Source organism: Aplidium turbinatum, chromosome 11 (assembly GCF_918807975.1).
Source record: "Aplidium turbinatum chromosome 11, kaAplTurb1.1, whole genome shotgun sequence".
In the NCBI taxonomy this organism is placed as follows: domain Eukaryota; kingdom Metazoa; phylum Chordata; class Ascidiacea; order Aplousobranchia; family Polyclinidae; genus Aplidium; species Aplidium turbinatum.
The window spans coordinates 3,167,604-3,191,409 of NC_137482.1; the positions used below are offsets into that span (position 1 = coordinate 3,167,604).

The following is a 23,806-nucleotide window of genomic DNA, read 5'->3' on the forward strand; positions in this document are numbered from 1 at the left end:
TACGTATTCATCAGAGGCATCTGTTGAAATAACCTCATCATAAAGTGCACAGCGTTTCCAGACAGAAAATCTGTTATTTTTACATTGATTCAACGTTTGCAGACGTTGAATCAATGTAAAAATTACGGATTTTCTGTCTGGGATAAGATTCTTGCATCTTAAAAAATGGTTGAGATTTATTTGGATTTTAAAACCAATACAGTACTCCATGAATGGAATAATGCAAAGTAAGCTGACACAAAGTACAACGTTCGTCATGTATAAAACCGCAGCAACTGAATCACTAACCAGATACACTGGAGACGCTCATTGTGATAGTTGTTTTCGTGCAACAACTGCAGCGAAATAACACTCTAGCGACAGCTGACCGCAGTCCAGACATGTAATATATTAACGCTATCGGCGCTATTGAACCGTATACAAGACATATTGAGTAGCAGATGACAGCGATGTAAAGATTCAAGAGATATTCTTCGGAGACCACATCTATCAAGATGACGATCATAGTTGGTAAAGTGCAAATGACAAACGAAATTGCTATGATCAGCAGCAACTTGATATTGTGATTTATTTGTGGCAACTCGCAGCATATTGAAGTTGGCGTTTCCTCGAAGACCTTTACAAAAAATAACATTTTAACGATATGAAATTATAAAAGATAAATTTGTAATCAACTTTTACCAAATAGTATTGGCTTACTAATAAATATTGATAACATTATAAAAAAGTGTTCAAATGCAAACAAAAATCCAAGGAAAACTGTTGCTCTAACCCAAATAATCAAAATATTTCGAATGGTTTGTTTCGCAAGACTTCCAGAGGATTTTGTTCTAATTTTATTTGAGAATGAAACTTAAAAATGCCACAAAAAATAAACAGACCGAAGGTTTTTTAGCGAACAGTAACTATATTTGTTGTGCATTGTTGCGCAATAGTAGAATATGAATATATTATCTATCATTTAAATCAAATATAGTTATTACTATCTGAAGCCTTTACAAATTGTTTCACCTAACGGATCATCAGAAGGTCTTATTCAAATAGAATCCAAAAAATAAAATAAAATAGAATCAAAAATAAAATAGAAAAATTATTCAAATGATTTAATTCGCTCTGCTTTGCCTTTTAGCTTAGCATTGAGCACTTTTTGTAGTATTAATAGTTTTCATTGTATTTATCTATCTTTTATAAATAAACAAAGACGTTTTATCATTGAAATTTATAATATCCAGATTGTGACAAACACAATCAAATACATTTTGTAACGGATTTAAACACTTCCAGCGTAGAACTGGATTTGGACTCGGGTTGAATTTATGAATTGCATTGGACATTTCATTTGAAGCTTTGAAACGAATTCTCTAATTTATACTATATTTAAATCCAACAAAACAAAGTAGGGGGTACTTCCATCCAAAACACAAACAAAATGTAAACAAATCTAATTGATATTCAAAAGAGATTTCACTGCGTGAGTTCTCTTAATAATTCAGACATAATTCATTTCAAAATTGTTTTGGTCATGTTTGATTTTCAAATATTATGTTTTCGGTTTTAAACATAAATTATCGGCCGGAAACACTTTTACAATAATTTAGATTTGCTGTGACATTGTGAAGCATGATCGAAGAAGTTCGTTCTGATCCTCAAATACCGTAAAACCGTGTTTTTGTATTATGGCATTCAGTGTGTGAATTGTGGCTGGAATTGCAGCTTTCACTCAAATGAGCAATGAGCTGACAATGTACCAGTCTCCAGACCTTAAATCAATATAAAAAAGCATTGATTTGCTGCCAATGGTAACAATCCGTGCTCTAGGTTAATGCAATTCTCCAAAAAGCAATATCATTCATTTTCACGCAGAAAAATATTTTTTTGGAATTGAAATTTGTTTGTGATTGAAACTGCCATTTTCACATTCCAATGTAAAAATAACGGATTTCGCTATCTGGGTCAGTTCAAACTGCACAACTTACGCTTTCCGAATCGCTCGGTGTTTTTGGCCGAGAGACGTCGTTTCCACCAAACGTCACCGTGCTGCTGTGAGTAGGGATGCTAGGAGTGACGTCACTGTGAACAGGGAGAGCTGTCGGTTTCTCCGGGGCTTTGTAGCAGTAATTGTCATTTGCTTCTAAACAAGAGATGAGCGATTGCATTTTACAAAAAAAGATTTCAATTCAGTGAGGAATTCAAAAGGGGGCAACCAGGGCAATCGCCCCCCCTAGAACATAAGGAGTAACCTTTTTGCCATGTTTTTTCAAGACTGGATTAAGGCATCATTATATCAATCATCAAGATCCATTTTTAAAGACAGTAAAATTGTAGCAGTCTTAGATGCGTTTATAAATACATTCATCATCATCATTACGTTCCTTCCTCGTGTAGAGGGTTGGATACAATGCGTCCATTGTTCTCGACCATGAGCTGTTCGTACTGCATTTTCATAACTTAATTTTGTCCATGTAGTGATATTTGTTGTCCAATCCATTCTTGCTCTGCCTTTATTTCTTTTACCATTTATCTTCCCTTCTATTAATGATCTTTGTAACGAGTTTTGCCTTATTGTGTGTCCAAAATACTTTAATTTTCTTCTTTTGACTATTTGTAAGAGAATTTTGCTTGAATTAAATTTGGATAATACTTCATCGTTAGTGATCTTTTGTTTCCATAAAATTTTTAACATTTGCCTGTATGACCAGAGCTCGAAGGCATCGATCCGTTTTTCCATTTTTTGTGACACTGTCCAAGTTTCAGAGTTGTATAAAAGGGTTGACCAGACATAGCATTTTAATATTCTTTAACGAATTGATAAATTTAAACTTTGATTGATTAAAACATTTTTCATTTTTTCAAATGTAGTTCTTGCAATTTCTATCCGTCTTAGAATTTCATGTTTACACCTCCCATATTCAATTATTAAATGTCCAAGATAAGAAAAAGATTTAACTTTTTGTATATTTTGATTGTCAATTATAATTTGGAGCACTGGAGTGTCTGGTGATTTTGAGATTATCATTGATTTAGTCTTTTTAACGTTAATTTTCATATTAAATTCTTTTCCAATTCAGTTAACATTGTCCAATATTTCTTGAAGATCTTCTAGTGATTCAGCCAAAAAAACAGTATCATCAGCATAGCGTAAATTTGTTATATTCAATCCGCCAACATTTATCCCTTTTATATCATCAATGCGTCGAAAAATCATTTCTGTATATGTAAAAATTAAAAAGACATGGAGAGAGTACACATCCTTGGCGTACTCCACGCTTTATATCAATTCCTTTAGACAAATCTTTTTCCATGCGAATAAATGCTTTTTGATTCCAGTATAAATTGATTATAAAACGTAAGTCTTTGCCATTCATACCAATATTGGCCAAACAGTGAATCAGTTTCTCATGGTTAACTCTATCAAATGCTTTGTCATAATCAATGAAACATGCATATACATCTTTATTTACTGCATTGTAACTCCCACAAATCGTTCTGAAATTCAGTATACCCTCTCGTGTTCCTTTACCAGTCATAAATCCTCTTTGAGTCATGCTAACCTCATTCTCAATAGTTTTACGATTTCTTAACAAATTTATTTTCAACAAAATTTTTAGTACATGACTGATCAAACTTAATGTTCTAAAGCAGGGGTGGGGAACCTGCGGCCCGCGGGCCGAATGTGGCCCGCATGACTGTTCCATGTGGCCAGCGTCAAAATTTCTTTATACTGAAAAGTTTGGGTGTTCATCAGGACAATTATCGTTTCTAGCACTAGTTGCTACGTTCATCTGATGAAATTGAAAATTAAATTAACAACAAACAAGATGGTTTATTGCTCCACTGACGTTTCGCGCACCATGACAATGCGCATCCTCAGAGCGAATAACATACAACGTGGAAAGTAACCGCTCACACATCATTGGCCAATTTTTAAAATATTGCGTGTTTTATTTTTTCTTGCCTTCAATTGCACTGCGGTATATAACCTGGTGAAATTTTATTTTGTATGTTATTAGCTCTAAGGATGCGCATTGTCATGGTACGCGAAACGTCAGTTAAGCAATAAACCATCTTGTTTGTTGTTAATTTTACTTTCAATTTCATCAGATGAACGTAGCAACTTGTGCAAGAAACGAAAATTTCTTTACCCAAAATATATTGAAACAACAGCTCAAAAAAGAGTAGTCTCTGCATTCTCAGTATGTTGGGAATGGCCTTCTATGACTAGTTAATCCATCATAGTCATCAGTCATGCGGAAACATGCTTTCAAATATGTGTCTCTGTTTGGAAGCACCTACCGTTGCGAGCAGTTTTTTTCCAAATTGAATCTAACAAAAAGTCGGCTTCGCTCCAGACTGACTGATAAAAACGTGGAGATGCAGTTAAGAGTTGCAACATCTTCCGTGTTAGCAGACATCACACGACTCACCAAAAATAAAAACTTTCAGCCATCTCACTAGCTGTGAAAGTGAAATAAATCATTGTCTACTTCACTGCATTTTTTATCTGTAAATAAAATTTCGAAATTTCTAGTGGCCCACCTGTGTTATTTCTCATTTTATGTGGCCCGCAATACTAAAAAGGTTCCCCACCCCTGTTCTACAATCACCGCAGTTCTTTGCTTTGGATTTCTTTGGTAGTCTGACAAAAACAGTTTCATTCATTTCTTCAGGTATAAATCCAGTCATATAAATTTCATTACATAATTTGTTTATGCGTTTGACAGTTACGCCATTGAGTGCTTTTAGCATTTCTGGATGTTATCCTTTCCTGCAGCTTTATTACATTTCAGATCTTGAATGGCTTTCTCAACTTCAGATATCAATATTTCTTCTCCTTCATTGTTGGTAATTTCAGGCATACATGTTCTATCATCATCATCATCATATAATTCTGTTACATACTCTTCCCATTTACTCTTTATTTCCTCTTCCTCAAATAATAATTTTCCTCCTCTATCCATGATGCAACTGTTTGCTTGTTCAGCTGTTTTCATACATGTTAGCTGTTTAACTTTGTTGTTTAGTTCAAGTGACTTATGAGATGTTTCTAGTTGGTCTATTTCACTGCATTGATTTTCCCACCACCTTTGTTTAGCATCTTTGCATAATTGGGATATTTCCTTATTTAAAGCTTTATATTTCTTGTGATTATTGAATTTGTTTTTCTTTTTCTGTTGCAGTCAAGTATCTTCTCCGTAATCCAAGGTTGTTTAATATTTTTCCACTTTGATGGTAGAATGTTAGTAGCTGCATCATTTAAGGTTTCTTTAATTTCAATCCAACTGCTATCATAAGTTTCTTGTGTAATTACTTGAGGAATTTCTGTTTGCTGTAATAATTCAAATTTATTGTTTACTGTAATACTGAATTTCTCTCGATATTGTTCATTTTTAAGCATGTTCATGTCCAGATGTTCTGACATGTTTGTTCTTTTCACTCTTTTTAGCTTTATTTGGATTTTCATAACAACTGGATTGTGGTCAGACATTATGTCACATCCTGGATACGTTTTAACTTGTTTTACTGCATTTCTAAAACTCTGGTTAATCATAACATAGTCAATTTGATTCCGAAATTGATAACCTGGACTTTGCCATGTATACAACCGCCTAGCAGGATGTTGAAAAAGAGTGTTTGCTATTACTAAATCATTAAGTTTACAAAACTCCAGCAACCTTCTTCCACGTTCATTTAAATTGGCAACTGTAGGTGGCAGTACCTAAACCAAACAAGCCAGCTGATGATCCCAAGAGCTATCGCCCAATATCACTACTCTGCGTCCCATACAAAATCCTGGAACGGCTCCTGCTAACTAGACTCGAGCCAGTTGTTGATCTCCAGCTACCAAAAGAACAAGCTGGATTTCGGCACGGACGCTGTACGACTCATCAAGCAGTCAAGCTGACCGAGGATATTGAGGAAAGTTTCGAGAAGGGCAACAAAGCAGGAGTAATCTTGGTGGACCTCACTGCTGTCTATGACACTGTGTGGCACCAAGGACTAACCCTAAAGCTCCTCCGCATGATCCCAGACAAAAAGGTAGTGCGATTTCTCGCAAATATTCTTGCAAATTGGACCTTTTTGCTTAAGACGAGTGACAGGCAGTGCAGCCGGCCCCGCCGCTTAAAAAACGGTGTTCCGCAAGGATCATGCTTATCACCCCTACTATTTAACATCTACATTAGTGACATGCCAGAGACTACGTCACGCCAGTACGGCTATGCTGATGATCTGGCACTACTCAATTCTGACAAGTCCTGGCATGTGGTAGAGGAAGCACTGACAGATGACATGGCCCAAATCTCAGACTACCTGAAGCTGTGGATGCTGAAACTGAGCCTGGCAAAGACCACCGTCACACCTTTTCACCTTTGCAACATGGAATCTACGCGCCAATTGTCAGTCTCTCTTAACGGAAACCCACTCCCACACAACCCGTGTCCCACCTACCTAGGAGTGAAGCTCGACCGACAATTAACCTACAAACACCATGCTGAAGCCCTCCATGCTAAGCCATCAGCACGCAACTTGCTGAGATGCCTAGCTGGAACATCCTGGGGTGCCAGTACATCCACACTCCGTACAAGTGCTCTTGCACTTGTTTACAGCACCTCCGAATATGCTTCCCCCACTTGGTGCCGCAGCGTACACACTTCCAAAATTGACACTGCCCTCAACACCACCATGAGAATAATCACCGGTTGCCTGCTTCCAACTCCCACTGACTTTCTGCCGGTACTATCAGGCATCGCCCCAGGTAGACTTCGTAGGGAAAACCACGTACGTGGTCTGGTCCTACAAGCTATGTCAAGGGATGACCACCTCCTCAACCAGATTGTTCTAAACTCGCACTCCCAAAAGCCCCAGCGCTTGAAATCTCGACGTCCGTTCTCCCGACATGCTGCAGCTATCTGCAAATCGAACTTCCACATTTCCGAAGTTTGGAACCGTGAATGGAGAGAAGTTGCGAAACCAACCCAATTCACAGTCCTTCCCAGTACCAACATCCCACCTGGAGCAGAACTACCCCGGAAGGAATGGGTGAAGCTCAATCGCCTGCGGACTGGAGTGGGCCGCTTCAGCAGCAACATGTTCCAGTGGGGCCTCGCTGATTCACCATCTTGTGCGTGTGGCTCAGATTTTCAAACTGCACACCACATTATCTATCAATGTCCTGTATACCGACCACAAGATAGACATGTGGACCTAACAACGCTCGATGAATACACAATCCATTGGCATCTGCGCCTGGATGTAACAATGTGATCTGTGGCGGCCTCAAACGCAAGAAGAAGATTTAAATTGGCAAATCCATAACGACCAGTTGTGGGATATTCATGATGATCACCCACTATTGCATTAAAATCACCCATTACTATATTAATTTCTCCACTTTTGGTATACTTAAGCACATCCTTTATTGACTCATAAAATAACTCAATCTCTTCATCAGTATGTTCTTGGGTTGGTGCATAGATTTGTAATAGGTTTACATTAAATGGTGCTGCTGACAATTCAATCATCATAACTCTGTTAGAAATTGGCCAAAATTCAATGACTGAGTTAGCTATTTCTTTTTTCATCATTATACCGACGCCGTGCATATGCTGTTCACCTCCTAAATATACAAAAACAAAACTATCTTCTGTCACTTTACCATCACCCATCCATCTAGTTTCACTTATCCCAATTAAATCAAAGTTCATGACCGACATCTCTTGTTTTAAATTTTCGTATCGACCTGCTTTATAAAGGGTTCTTACATTTCATGTTCCTGTTTTGAGTGCCCTTTTCTAGTATTCAGCAGTCTACCATCAGATTTATGCTTTCCAGAAGGATTTGGGCATAAGCCATCATCACGAGCAGCTGTGCGCATAGAAGAGGTTCCTCCTTCCCTGTAGCTTTTAGGGGACTTCACAGCAGGGGGCCCTGACCAGTCTCCATGACTCATTTTCGTATTAATAGCTGGCATTGTTTACTATGGAATATATACTTGGTAAGGCTCCAATCTTTTCCAAGGTGACCAGCCACTGTACTCTAACCGTCAAAAGTGTGCCTAAACGAGTCACATCGTTTAGCTACCATGCCTTCCAAGCCATTGACTATTTATGGTTCTTCTGCCTTTTCAGCCATTCTAGACTTTATGCACTTAAAGGGATTGACTTCCTTACCATTCCCTTCCCTTCCCTAAATACATTATGATACCATAATAGGTAATGCAGGATAAATCAAAATTTTCTGTCATGTTATTGTTATTTTTTTGTAACTATTTTGCAGTTTTTACCTTTCTCAGATGCGAACACGCTAGATGTCGTTGTTGTATTTCTCGGCTTATTTTGTGCAACCACTCGATTGTATTTTTGAATTGTTGCCAAGATCATATAAGCAATCCCAATTGTCGCGACCAGCCACGCTATGACAGATACAAGCAGGAACGAATTGGTTTGAGGGAGCATTATTGCGGAACACTCTTTAATGACGTCTAAACACAGTTTCGAACCATTAAAAATTCTGTACAGCGATAGCTATAAAAACGTGCATGTCCGCCCATTAGATCAGTTGGTTAGCGCGTGACTTCGTGAACGAAGTAGCTTCACGATCAAACGACGCTGGTTCGACTCTCAGTGAGCGCTTGAGCAACGCATTCCAAGGACTGCTCTCCATTCAGTGGCACCTAATGCATGGAATCATTCTCCAGCAACAACATTTCAACAACCGGAAACTTCACTCTGTCAATCTCGGTAACCGGCCCTGCGTCAAGAGCCTCTACAAGTATGCAAAACTACCAGGAATAAAATCTATCAAGGCTTTGTCAGTCCGAGGATAAAGATTCAAAACCAACCAACGTGTAGTGGTGTAGCAGTGGTGTTAAATCAATTCCTGTACAATTTACTGAAATGAGAGAATAGGAAATATTATACAGTAGGTGGGCTTCGAAGCAAAACGGACACAAGACAAAATTGTGTCATAAAAAAACTTCAAATTATTTTAAAATACTTTACTCCTTCTTTGAAACAATTTTACAATAAAATAGAAAATTGTCGTTTTTAAATTGATCCAACGTCTGCAAATCTACCGACCTGTCCTACACGTAAAATCGACGTAGTAGGTTGGCGTGCACTCGCAATTGGAGGCACAGTTCCACCCAGCTGATGAGGCAATGCATAGGGAGATTGGAGGAACCCAGTTGAAAATTAATATGCTCAACATAGTTGCGCGTTTGCTCTTCTTTGATTGCTCTTTCACTTTCTAAAATAAACATTATATATTTTTAACATTGGCTTAAAGTTATTGCACCATCTCAAGATATTTCCATTTCCTATTTTCATCTTTATCACATTACGTCACTTTCTTTTCTGCAATATCGAAATTCATTTAAATCATTTCACTCCATTACCCAACCAACCTTATATCTATACCTTGCAAGGGCGCGGGAAGTAGGGGTGCTCAAGGGGCTGCAGCCCCCCTAGAGCTAATTCAGCCCCCCTGGAATTTCCGATAATTGCTTCAGCCCCCCTAGAAAATTCTGACAATTTAAGGTACATAACGTTGTAAAGTAGGTGAGGCTTGTTGCCGATGCCCAATTCGTTTAAACAGTTGCAGTTGTAATTCGTGAATCGTCTAAACGTAAATATTTATTCATGTCGCTTTTTGGTTCCGATGAAGTTGCCTGCAATTTGCTGGGTTTGTGTCCTACTCGTTGGTGCGTTCGTGCTTCTGCCCTCGCTCGTGTTGTTAAGTGCTACCCTACCCTGTTGCAATGTCTGACAGACATGACAGGCAATGAGAGGTGACGCACGTACAAAGATATTCGGCTTGGTAAAACAAGCACGCACGATGCGACCTTATTTTGCGATTACCTGCAGCGGTAAAGTTTTTCAGCTTGCAGAAGCCGTCGCAAGATAGCTCGAAAACAAGAAGATCTCTGCTTCTACAGCTTTAGAATCCATCATCATTCTCCACAAACGGATAAAAAATCTCAGAAAATATGAATCCGCTTACAAGCCTATGGAAGCAGCGAACGTCTTTACGTCTGCTAATAACCTAAAGACGCCAAAAGATCCCGGAGTGAGCAAAACTCCAGTAAGATTTCGAAACACAGAGGAATCGGATGCTTTGTCGTCTGCGGGAGAAGGAGCGTGGAAACGGCAATACACTAAAGCCCTTAATTTGGTTCAAGCTGAGCTTGATCGAAGATTCAACCAGGCGGATCTGCTTACAGCAGCCAACAGAGAGAAGGCCCTTCTGAGCTGTGCAAACAGTGACGAAAGGTCTGATACTGAGATCAGCTTACCCGATGCCATCAGAATAATCTCCTAAAAACGCAACTTACCTGCTCAGCGATGTTGTAAGTGGAAAAATCGCAAACTCCGTTAAAAAAGTTGCTGAGATACTATTGCAACTAAACTTTCAAGCACTAGATCTTTTCAAAGAAACGCGGAAATTCGTGGAGCTCTGTCTTTGCCTCCCGATTTCAGCTGCATCATCAGAACGTTCTTTTTCTGCTCTAAACGCCTGAAAACATGCTTGAGAAGCTCAATGACACAAAAAAGACTTAGCCTACTCATCTTGCGTTGATGCATGTCCGGCTGCGTAGTCGTCGGCATTCGTCGGCTGCGTAGCCGAGTGGTGAGAACGTCTGCGCGACGTTCGAAAGGACGTAGGTTCGACACCGCTCCAGAGCACGCGGCTGTGTCTCGGCGAAAGACACTTAAGGGCAAGCCAAAAAAAGGGGAGCAGCTAACTCGAAAACTATATGTCACTTCGCTGCTTCCTGTCGTATCGCATCTGTGATCGCAGTGTACTGTATGTTATCGCAATGGGCGCAAATAAAAATATGCTTATGTCCACCAAAACACTGTCGATGTCAAAGAACTCATGACACAGTTTATAGAAAAAACACTTGAGCGAAAAGCACTCTTTGGAATCGTATTTCATATTGATTTCCTGAACAGCTGCTTTGTTGTTACCGTTCTTTATTTGTTACAATAACAAAGTGTGTGATTTGGCGTCGTTTTTTTGCACAGGAGGGGACCGAATTCTTACAACCCGCTCTTAAAGTTCACTTGCATAAGGGGGTCTGGGGGCGAGGCCCCCAGAAGCTGACAACACTACGGAAGCTTCGGCCCCCCCTGGAGAAAAATAGTTCCCGCGCCACTGATGCCTTGTGTTGCTTTAGAACGTATTTGGGATAGGATTGGTTACAAACGAAAAGAAATTTAAAATCACACTTTTATGGTGTCAATCCATGGCCTACAAAATTAGACGGCCTAGACAAAGTGCACAAGACTTCAGAACTAAAGGCTGAAATCGATTGCAGATAAAAATATAATATTTACCTAAATTCAATATTTTGTCTACCCAAAATGTTTCTTGAAGTGTTTTTAGTGTTCAATTGTTTTAGTGTTTAGTACTTTTCATTTTGAAATTTGAATAATAGCGTATAGAGAGTTGATAGAGTAATACCCGCCATTAGAAACTGATGGGTATTGAACTGGCATCTTCTTTACTGGACACAAGGGACAGTAGAATATCGGGATGCGCAACTATACATCCGCTTTTGGCTTATCCGCAACACTAGAAGGGTTACGATTTTTTCTGATTTACAAAATAATGTACATTTTTTAGGTTATATAAGAAGAATGAAGTTGGTTTTAAAGTAATTTAAGGTTTTTAGTTGAAAACAAGCGAGCAACAAAGCGTGAAAAAATGTCAAATGGGCAATTGACCCTTCTAATGTTGGCGGAACAACGGAGTTGCGCGTCCCGGTATCTACCGTCCCTACTGGACACAAGCTTACCTCAATGAAATCTTTATTTCACTATATTCTTGTCACCACTGAGGTTCACTTTCCCCACATAATCCTGAATCGTTTTTTAAATTTTACTTTTCGATAACTTTGTTTGACGTTACTTTTTTTTGTCTCTATTTTGTTGTGATCCTATGTTTTTCTCATTTAATTCCTTTTACATAGACGCGTGACCCGGATATTTAACTTTCATATTTTCCATTTACTGATTTCCACAAATATCTGAATGCAGTTTTGTAGATATAGTTTTTTTTACACAAAGTCATGGAAGAATAATATATCAGTGGAGTGAATAAATTCTTTTGATCCCATCAACACTACCCTCCGTTCTTACATGTTCTTTTATTTTCAGCTAAATCAAATACATGAACTATTCTATTCCAAAATGAGGTGAAACACACTTACATGTCGAACGGTTCTTCCAATGAAGTAAGAGCTTTCACGAATTCCATAAATAAGTGCCGAAATACTTCCACTCATTACAATAAACAAACTAACAATCATTCCAGTCCGAAACGCCCACCAACCCAGCCAAGCCTCGTTGTGTGCTCTGCAATAATAACCAGGTAAACTCACTAAAGGGAAAACTTTACAAAAACCATAAAAACGATTCGAAATAGCATATCGTAAATGTTGATGATATTTGGTTTGGTTTTGAATCTGTATCCTCGCACTGACAAGTTCTTTGATAGGTTATTCCTGGTAATTTCGCGCACTTGTAGAGGCTTTGAACAACTGTTGCAGGGCCGGATATCGAGATTGACAGAGTGAAGTTTCTGATAGCTGTTGATAGCTCTTAAAGTGTTATTGCTTCAAAATTATTTCATCCGCTAGGTGCCGCTGAATGGAGAGCAGTTCTGAAATGCCTTGCTCAAGCGCACACCCTGAGAGCGAACCAGTACCGTTTGATCTTAAGTGGAGCGCTTAATCAACTGAGCTAATGGGGGAACCAATATAAACTATACAGTACGCCCCATGCAAAGGAAGGCAGAATTCCTCTTTTGGCAAGTGGAGTATGAAAAATGATCTTTCTGATTTTTAAAAAATTGGCCATCCATTATCCCCCTCAGCAGTGGTGGGAGATTCAATCTAATTACCAACTGGTTCGCCTTAACTAAAATTAACAACATCTGGCCACCCTGAAACCTCTTATATTGAAAAAGTTCTTATTTTGTTTAGATGCAACGTTTATTGTTATGTCTTTGAGTGTTTTTTTAAACTTCCATTGTAAAGCTTTCCTTTTCTGTTTCGAATTAAAAAGGTTGCTTCCGTATACGTCATATCATCGTAAGCAGCGGTTAAACAAAGGTTTTGTTTCGTGTGGGATGAAATGAGATTTATACACTAATCAGGAAGCGTAATTAACATGAAAAAACTGTACCAACCCACTAGTAGTCGGCCCACAAGGAAACTCAGCTAAAGCCCGCTCAACCGCTTTGTGTAGGTGATCATAAATTAGAAATGTTCGATATAGAAATATTTGTAAACGTCGTCTTGTCCTACAGTTTTGTTTCGGCATCCAGGCAGTTTTGATCCGTTTTGTTTCGGCATCTAGACAGTTTTGATCCGTTTTTTGGGGGTGCGTGCAAATTAAGTGGGTGCGAAGATATGGAAGCCAATCTTAAAACATGCCTGTATCTCTGGCCAAAACAAAGCTATTTGTTCTTGATAAGATTCGAACCAGTGTTCTCAAATCGTACAGTCGCCCCAACACTCAGTAATAGGTGAAATTCCATACGAAACAAAAGTCCATACAGAAAATATCCACACGGAAATATTTACCAGGAAAATACACTGGGAAAATATTCCCTCGAAAAATAAGGATATATTCCAGTAGGGATATTTTCCATATGGAAATTTGCATGGATTTGTAGCTATATTTCTGCAGTCGGCCATGGGCCTACAGCTTGCGATTGTTAGGTTGTGAGGACGAATGTCAGGAGAAGTAATGCGTCAATTAAAATCCCAGAAGAAAATTCCATGGGTTTGAATTGCTAAGACGCCTAGAACACCTACATATTATGAGTTCCGAAAAACGTCAACGATTGCGTCATACGAGTGTTTCGTTGCATGAGTTTGCCAAGAATAGAAAATTAGATCAATAAATTTGACATAATCAATACAATATTCTTGAAATGGCTAAAAATAAAAACACTTTAAATAAACAAAAAACACCGTTATAGCCAATATTTTACTTTCTGTTTGTGCCTGCGCGTAAACTATAGGAAACGTATCGATATTAATTAAGCAACGTAAACATTGGCGCGTCAAATTTTAGATTAACCATTATAGGCAGTTTTAAAGTTGTACGTAAAATTTCAATAAAATCCAAAATATAAATGGCCGTTTAAAAAAAGTTATTGCAGGGGTAGAGGTCTTCCAATTGTGGCAAATTAAACTATTTGTTTTAATCCACTTTGTACTTCAACTTAATCAATCTTGATAACCGGGCCTGCGTCAGTGGTTCAAAGCCTCTACAAGTATGCGCAACTGTCATAAATAACCTATCGGAGGGTTTGTCAGTCCGAGAATTCTTCACAGAGCTAAGCGTTCACTTTTTTCAATTATCAAGATAGCCATTGTCACAAGACAATGAATTCTACGTTAACAATCAAGACAGAAATGCAACACTAATTCCTTTTCAATTCCCACTTTCAGTTATTTTAGATGTTCAGCGTATATTTTTCAGACTTCTACTCTCCGACTTCTTAAATCTTTCATGTTTACTATCCAGGTGAAATAAGCCACTGGGGAGTAAAATTTGAAAGTTTCCATCATGATGAGAGAAAATTGTGAAAGGTACAACCAGATACTAAAATTTAAGTTTAATTTTGATGTAAATTTATGGTCTGGGATAATATTTTCAGTGTGTTCGAATAAATGTCTCACCAATATTGGGGCGTAATAATGCGAGAACAGTGATATGAAGCAAGTCAGTTGCTAATTTAGTTTTTGTAAGATTTTGTCATGTACGTACCCAACAAAACACCATCAATGTTTCAGCTTGTATTTACAATGTTTCCAATGTCTGTTTTTGTAATATTTCATAACCAAACTCTTCATACTCACCGAAAAGGTTCAGGTGAACCCCAATTCCTCTCAAACGCCAAAGTAGCGTTGAGGAACTCATAGAGAGAAAAGAATCCAAACAGTAGGTTTGCCGTCGATGTGTTTATGACGTAAACGTAGACAAAATTATGACGTAGCTTCTGTCGACTGTTGACAACTGCAGCAATGACCACGGCGTTTATTAGTATCTACAAAATTGCCAAACAAAGAATAGTTAGAACGATAATTAACGAAATGTTACGTAAAGACATTAACATCTAGTCTTTTTTCGGAATTGAAACCCATAAGCCATTTGAAGGTATACCGTAGAAGCTGGTAGGCTAATGTGGTTTATGCTGCAAAGCAGTGGTTGACCACATTGGAAAGCAGGGTCATGGAGTCGGACCAAAAATGTACGACTCCAATTCCGGCTTCAGTGTTGCCAGATTTTTGAGGGTTGCCAGATTTTTTGAAATCTTGCCCTTTTTTATTTTTTAAAATTAAAATTCACTTAAGTTATGATCGAAATTAAGACGGGGACATTCACAAAATTTGACAAGAACAAACACTTCTATTTTATGGCAAAATATTTAGACCACAATACGGAGAAAAAGAAGCAATATTTAAAAAAAGATTGCAAACAAAATTTCTATTGTTCATTATTTTGTATCAAGCCGGAGTCGGAGTTGGCGTTTTTAGTAACAACTTCGACTCCAGACGCGCTAAAATCCCACCAATTTCAACTCCGATTTCACAGCCTTGTTAAAAAGACATTTAACTTCAACAAACCTCTTATTCTCTTGTGATGGAAATATACAGTGTAATAGCCTATGTTTATATTGTACAACACTGCTGGTTACGTATTGACAGTATTTGAAAAGAAACATACTGTATATTACATCTACCGCTTATTAGGCTACATGCAAAATCAATTATGAGTATAATTACCTGACATATAGGTATCACTGCAAAGGCCAGAACAAAATAAACTTTCCCTGGAGTGCAAATGGAATTTAAGGAGTCTTCTGTAGTGGAAGAGTTCATATTTGACATCTTCCACAAACCTTACACTTACTCTCTATGATTTAATAAAAGGTTTGCAATCTAAAGAATACAAAAAATTGTGTTATTTTTTTATAATTGGAATGCACTAAAAGAAAATGGTTCTGTCCAAAAAAAAATTTCTGTAGTTCACTTCACTGCAAACATTGAACCCTGGTAATGGTACCACACACTTTCATTTCAATTATTATTCCATTAGCTCAAAAGCATGGTAGGGGCGTGGTCGTTTGATCCTTAAGGCTGATGCTCCATCATATTATACCCCTTAAAAATTCGTAATGTTCTCCTGATTGCGTAAAGAGGTCATTTGAGAAGAGGAGCTGCCTGTCCGTGATCTCATCATTTATGCTCAATGCAGAACTACTGCTTTATTTGAGAGGTGAAGGATGTTATTGTTGATGACTTGGTCTGTGGTCTGTTTCTTCCTTTCGTAAAAATCTAACATTTCCATTCTTCTTGTTTCTCCTCGGCCTACTTTTCGTATAACTTTTTATTATATCTTTTAATTGGCCTGGGTTAATTGATCGAGTCTTTATCCTCGGACTGAGAAAGCTTCTTGGAGACTTTAAACATGGTAGTTTTGCACACTTGTAGAGGCTTTTTATACCACTGGCGCAGGGCCGGTGACCCAGTTTGACAAGATGAAGTATCCGATTTTTGAAGTGTTGCTGTCTATGAGTTATTTTAATCTTTAGGTGGTCTTGAATGGAGAGGTGTCTTTGAATGCGTTGTTCAAGCGCACACCCCGAGAGTCGAACCATCACTGCTTGATTTTGAAGTTCTTTAGTTTGTGAAGTCAGGCATTTAACTAACTGAGCTATCGGGGCGGACTATATTTTCAGCCATCACCCACGGAAGAGTGTGTGTCCAACCTATCAGTGGTGCAATCTTATGTACACTGTACGTACAGTAGGCTATATGAAATTACTAAAAGATACCAGCTACAGTAATTTCTTTATGCTGTGCCGAGTTTGAAAATAATTGTTTAGCAAATACAAAAAAGCGAACAACATTCTTGTTATTTTTAAAAACTGTGGCTACTCGGCGCACAATTTGATGTAACTGCGTTTTCCTGTTTGTAAAAAGGCCAAATAAGAGGTGGTGCGGTAGCGTCTGTATCGATATCCGAAAGGGAAATGTTCTGGTGGTCGTTTAAAATAAGAGTGTGTGAAAATTCGCCATCAAGCCAGATGGAAGTTTGCTGACGTCCAAACACAGGGCGGAAAACCTTGTGCTGACTAACTAACCTATCCAAGAAATTCACTTTAGAAATTTTAAACTAAAATTTCATTTCTGTCATCAGCTTTGAAGAGTCAACCCAACATACATTTGTACAACAAGGGAAATCCAATGGAAGCCGCTGGACAACTTAACAAAAAATGTCTTTTTGATATTTTCTGTAACATCCAAGCTTGGTCAAGCGATACTAGAACTAATTTACTGTCAACTTGCCATCAAACAGTGTCTACCTGGTTTATACAGTTCTTAGCAGTCAATGGATAAAGAAGCAGAAAAAGTTTTATCGCAATAGATAAACTTTCAATTTTGGAAGGTGCGTTTACGTTGTAATAATGTTAAGAGGTTTCGTGGAGTCAAACCCAGTAACTGCCTGCCTGCCACATTATGTGAAGTTTGTTGAAGATGGGAAGTGTTTATTGACCACTCATTTAGCTAGCAAGGTCTTTGTTGCTGCTCTGATTCACTGGCTACAAACGTTGCATTGATGTAAAAAAGACGGATTTTGTTGGCAAGGCAGTTTAGTTTCGTTTAATTTATCAGCCCTAAGCAAACACTAAATATGGCGCTTACTATTTTCTTGCGTGGATTAGGAACACACCATCCTTCAGGTTATTTATAAACATGATTCATCCATGGTTGAACGCAAGATAGGAAATGAGACAACTATCTCTACGCAACCATAAACGTCCATTTAAAGTTTCAAAGAATTCTGTACGAGATTGTCCACAAAGCAATGCTACTGTCAGTAACGTTAACAAGGGGATCCAGAGGGTACATATAGACCCGGAATAAATTCAAGGGGTCCTAACCTTTCCAAAGGTCCCGGGACTTAAAGAAACCAACGATGTTTTTCAGATGTAGTTTTTTTTCTTGTAAGTGCCTTGATTTTGTGCCCGAAAATTTCATTGGTTCCCGGCCCAAATTATCCGCTAATGGCTACTGTAGATAATATTGGAAAAAGAATTGTGCAGAATTTGAGCATTTTCAGGATTTCAATACTTAATGATGAAGTAGGCACTGATATCTCTTAACCTCTGTTCGGGTACCTCGATGTTATTGAGCTTAAAAAATGATACAAGGATCCTTCGCTTAGAAGGCAACCAAACCATTAAACATGGCAAGCAAATAAAATCAGCCAAGGTCGGATTCAGTTTATTTGAATAAGATACTGAAAATTAGATATTGAAGAAGCCTGCTTTGCGGTGGCGAAAGCTCAACAAATTACACAATTTTTTAAACCTGGCTGATCCTATTTTCTGTTTGTCGAGTTCAATATTTAGCGCTGAAAGTATGAAAAAACTAAACCATTGTAAAAGCAATTCGAAAATATTGCAAACTCGTTTTTCAAACTGTTGAAAACAAACTTCTTTGGTCATAACGAAACTTTTCACAAAAAAAATAAATTTAAATTTAACCAATTTTTTCTAAAGTTGTTTTAAAAGTTCCAAACGCACGAAAAACGATTGTTTGAATTTTGAAACGAAATTCTTTACTAACGAACTTATTTCTAAGCGAAGCTAAAGTAAGTAGCCTAAAACATCTTGATTTATTACAAATTAATTCAAACATACTTGCTTTTTTCCAAGAATGGATTGCCCCTTCCCATTTATTTTATAGTCGCCACAAGAGTAAATAACATTTAGTTTAGTTTAAAACTATCTTCTTGTTTGCATAAAAACATCGAAAAAATAGGACCCTTATTCTTCACTTGCAAAGCTGATTTAAACCCAACGTTGATTTTGAAGTTAAAATATTTAAATTTGAACCTTTCAAAATAAAAATTTCCCAAAGTGGAGCGTAGCAAGCGGCAAAAGGTGTGAAGGGTTTTTTGTTTCCACTTTCAAGCATATCATAATAGTTATTGCAAAAATACAACCGGATGCTTTTGGTGAGTATCGAATCGGCGTCCTTTCATCCGCTAGGCTGGCGCTCATAACTGATCGCTACTGGGTGAAGCACGAAAACTATTAGCGTTATTTTAACACTCCTGCTGTCTATCACCAATTGTAGTTGAAGACTTGAGTTGACGAACTACTTAAGTCACAAAATACAACTTTTGAGCAAAAGTAAGTTACAGTTTTTCAAAGTTACTAAATCTGTTACTTTTATGCAAATACCAGCGTATGCTATAGCGAAGTAAAGTCGTTTTTAAGTCGAATTTTGCTAGGGGACATGCATTTACCACAATACAACATATTTTTAAACTCTGGTCTTCAATTGCAACTCCAATTGTTCTTTTCTTCAGCTACAAATGCTTATAGTACTTACAACACTTTGATTATAAAACAGCCTTATGAATTCATCTTCTATCTGCAGTCTTTCTTCAGTTGTAATGACATAGCCATGCATCATTCACCAGCAGTCAGTTTCCGATGGAAATTGTGCATAGTGTGACTGAAATGTCACCACTGATATAGAAAGTACACTAAGAATTATGAGACACAACACTCGCTGTATCATTGTACGACCTCCTTGGCCTCGCGTTGGTAGTCAGGTGGAACTTCCTCTTTTCTGCATATGTTTTTGTCACTTTATTGCTCTTCTACAACGGCTGAGGGTTTCTGCTACTATCTGTACTAAGTGACTACAATTTCACGACCATCTCATACCACAGAATTTCTGTTGTTTAACATTAAGTAATGTAGTACATTTACTACCACTATCACACATCATTATCCGATATTACACCACTGTTGTGATCACATGTACAATGTGCGCTATTATTTCCCGACGCATTCGCATTGCTCAGTGAACCGTTACAATCGGTAGCAATTTTTGAATTTTTTTGTGAACTGACTAGATTTCGAACCAAGGTCACTCTAACGCAGCGGCAGCAGTGTCGTATAAATCCGCCACTGATTTGACGTGAGCAAGCACCCGTCGCTGCGCTAGCACAGCCATGCTGCACATCCATTTGAAGAGGCTCATGATAAACATGTTATTTTAAAACAGAAACTAAGATAGTCCGGCAGCCCGTGACGTATTTGTAACATCATAAGGTACAAAAGGTTTGAGTGTTTTATCAACCTTGCCCCACTGTGGGATGTTCAGAAACCCACATCCGAGGTTTCACTGCTGGGGCGTTTGGGGGCTACGGCCCGGTGAAAAACCCATTTTGGGGGTCAAAAAAACATCATAAGGTACAAGAACAAAACCTATGCCAGATTTTATGCCTTCACTTGTAGACTTTGGAACAAGTCGATCTGGGTGCCCCAGGTGGGGCATTTCAGAATAAGGGGCCCCCAAAGTTGGGGCAAAATACGTAAAAATAACATCATAAAGTACAAAGATGAAACTTCTTTCATCAGTTGGGGCATGTTCCACTGAGTACGAAACAACTTTACTTATGGCCCCAAGGTGGGGCTTAACCTCATTTTGGGGGTAAAACCCCTAAAATTCACAAAATTAACATCATAAGGTACATGGATGAAACCAAGTGCAGGTGATAGTACCTCACTTACGGATTTCAGAACATTAAAATTTGGTCGCCCCAGGTGGGGCATTCCCGAATAAGGAGCCCCCAAAGTTGAGGCAAAATACGTAAAAATAACATCATAAGGTACAAAGATGGAACTTGTATCATCAGTTAGGGCATGTTCCACTGAGTTCGAAACAACTTTTCTTATGGCCCCAAGGTGGGGCTTAACCTCATTTTGGGGGTACAACCCCTAAAATTCACAAAATTAACATCATAAGGTACATGGATGAAACCAAGTGTAGGTGATAGTACCTCACTTACGGATTTCAAAACATTAAAATTTGGTCGCCCCAGGTGGAGCATTCCTGAATAAGGAGCCCCCAAAGTTGGGGCAAAATACGTAAAAATAACATCATAAGGTACAAAGATAGAACTTGTATCATCAGTTGGGACGCGTTTCACCGAGTTCGAAAAAACTTTTCTTATGGCTCCAAGGTGGGGCTTAACCTCATTTTGGGGGTATAACCCCTAAAATTCACAAAATTAACATCATAAGGTATAAAACCAATAGTGTCTTTCGCATATATTTCAAAACGTCTGCAAATCTTTTGGAAAATCAACGAAGTATGTAAGATATAATATCTACACAGCGTAACATTTGCTTATTAGGTTAAAATTTATCACAATGAAAATAGATATTGTACGCAGGGGTGGATTGGCGGCTAATCATTAGCCTACTGGGAATTCGAGAACGTTCCCGGTTGGCCGGTCAGAGGGTCACTGTCCTCAGGTCCGGATTTAGGGGGGGCAGTTGCCTCTGGCTCCCCGACTTTTGAAGGGCTTCCCTATGTGGAAAAAAATGTGATTTTCTAGCAAATGTTATGCTGTGTAGATATTATATCTTACATACTTCGTTGATTTTCCAAAAGATTTGCAGACGTTTTGAAATATATGCGAAAGACACTATTGGTTTTATACCTTATGATGTTAATTTTGTGAATTTTAGGGGTTATACCCCCAAAATGAGGTTAAGCCCCACCTTGGAGCCATAAGAAAAGTTTTTTCGAACTTCACATTTCGAACTTCACATCATCAACAACATCAACAATGATTTTGTTATATATTTTTTCCCTTTGGCCTTTAAAGTCTGCAAAATGCTGTGCACTACTGGACTGATGCTACTGTAGACGTAGAGATGGTTTTTCGCATGGGAGCCCCCCGATCTAAAAGTGCTCCGGGCCCCCCAACAGCTAAATCCGGCCCTGACTGTCCTGTTTTATGTACAAAAGAAAATTTTATTTGAAATATAATAGTCGTAGCGCTATATCCTTATTGTTTGTTTGAATAACACTGACAATGATTCAAGTTACAAATCGAAGCTTGCTGTACAAATACGTACAATGTCTAATTTTATAGCCTACATCATATTACCGATGAAAGACTTTTTCTGAAATAAAATCAATTGTTTGTGAAACGAGCATTTTTATGCTAAATCTATTTTGATAGAAGTGGACCGTTATTATTTTTAAATTCCCGGGCTAATTTAGTTTGAAAATCCGCCCCTGATTGTACGTAGGCCTACCTACATTTAAGTTTCTCTCAGGCTAAACACTGAACAGAAACAAATCACACTATGTGGTCTCATTTAAACAACTGAGAGGACTTCTCGAATAACATGTGATTTGTGCTGAAAGGAATGGAAAAATTGCTCGCTACAAAATAACGAAACCTGGAAGGCGTGCGAAAGAAACGTTAAACTATAGGCTACACTAGAACGAAAAGATGCACATTGAACTATTTAAAAACGTATGCCCTGTTCATCAAGTCAAAAGGCTTCTTGAAAAAGCATGCCTCCTGCATAATCTCTCTTGAGTAGGCTATGCACCATTGGCCCCGGTTTGCAGCCATGTGAAAAGATTAATCCTAACAGTTTGTTCCATGTGGTTTCGTGAGTTCTGGTGGAAACCGTAAAATTAATACAAGTTCAAATCATACTCTATCCCCATGTTTACAAGAATAAAGGTAAAAAGTTGCTTATGTAGGCTATAGCCGACAGTTTATTTATGCTTGAGGTGGAGAAAGGCAAAAACATCTATTCATTAAAGGTCTGCAGGTTCGTCGTCAGAAAAGTCACATTCATCCGTTTCTGTTGTTTCATCATCTGATTCTGTTCCGTCTTGGTCCAAAACCTTCTCACTTTGCAGAACGTTATCCAGCGTGGACGGAACTGGATCTCCATGAAACCAAGCTGGAGTGAATTTACCATCTTCCAAACGCCAGCCGCTTTCAACTGGTGTGTCTGGAAAAAGCTTCCTTTTTCGGCAACATATTTCTAAATGCCACAAATGTAATTCGCTCTGAGTATTTTCTGATGGAGCACAGTTTTGCACGGGGGAAAGTTGCTTACATCTGAACCTTTCAGTCGTCGCAATGGATTGGAACCTTTCGGTTTGTATGTCTCAATGATTTTTTTGAATCGTAATTTATTAAGGCAATGACCACTTTTACATCCATACATCTGGCACACAAATTTTTCAATGCCTTTTTCAATGGTTTCATCAAGATTTTTCGAATATTCCAAAGCAGCAAAGACATGTTGAGCATGCACATTTTTCTCCAATATATTAAGGGGTCGAGCCTTCCCTTTACCCAAAAAAGCAGCTGTATAATCACAGCTTGTAAAGCAATGTAAACCGGGAAGCGACCAAAGCATGTCTGGAGATAAAGTACTGCCAAGCTTTGATACATCAATATATCTCAGAGTATTGTTTGCCTGTACACCAACTTCCATCCATATGTTTACGTCTTTTTGTACGAACGACAAATTTCCCAACAGTATAATCAGAACATCCGTGTCATTAGAGCGGACTACCACATTTTTCACATCTTGGCATGCGGTGACGATGTGGTACATTAGGCGCGTATCTGCTTCTTCGTGGTAGCATAACAAGGACTCCTCTTCACCAGACAACATTTTTTCGCCATATTTTCGATAAACATAACATTTTTCATCAAGTGTAGCATAAAAAACCTTTAAGTCGAGGAAGCTGGAACACTCATCTGATTTCCAAGAATTAACAAGAAAATACACCAATGCTTGCTTGAAGTTGTCATTCCTCATTGCGGCTGCAAAATTAACAGGTCGTTTCATGGCCTCTCCTTCGATGACGTATCGCTGATCGCGGAAGTCATGAATTGCTCGGCGATCTCGCTGGGCATCTTTGATGGACGGC

At 38.3% G+C, this 23,806-nt stretch overlaps 1 protein-coding gene across 1 annotated transcript; it reads right to left on the bottom strand.

The window, feature by feature from the left end:
- Positions 1-283: 283 nt before the first annotated feature.
- Positions 284-15,898, bottom strand: LOC145779711 (uncharacterized). The gene is made up of 6 exons (XM_082591348.1): positions 15,803-15,898; positions 14,876-15,063; positions 12,212-12,356; positions 9,078-9,246; positions 1,977-2,131; positions 284-616 (listed from the first exon to the last, which is right to left on the bottom strand). Exons 1-6 carry the CDS (start codon positions 15,896-15,898, stop codon positions 284-286), a joined length of 1,086 nt encoding a protein of 361 aa, XP_082447474.1.
- Between the last annotated feature and the right edge of the window lie 7,908 nt (positions 15,899-23,806).

What these genes read in the sequence shown, in the direction of transcription:
- LOC145779711 (XM_082591348.1), bottom strand. Translation starts at nt 15,898, where the DNA reads ATGAACTCTTCCACTACAGAAGACTCCTTAAATTCCATTTGCACTCCA. An exon ending in CAGTGATACCTATATGTCAG is followed by an intron (nt 15,064 to 15,802) that starts GTAATTATACTC and finishes GCAATTTTGTAG; the next exon opens with ATACTAATAAACGCCGTGGT. An exon ending in GGTTCACCTGAACCTTTTCG is followed by an intron (nt 12,357 to 14,875) that starts GTGAGTATGAAG and finishes TTATTATTGCAG; the next exon opens with AGCACACAACGAGGCTTGGC.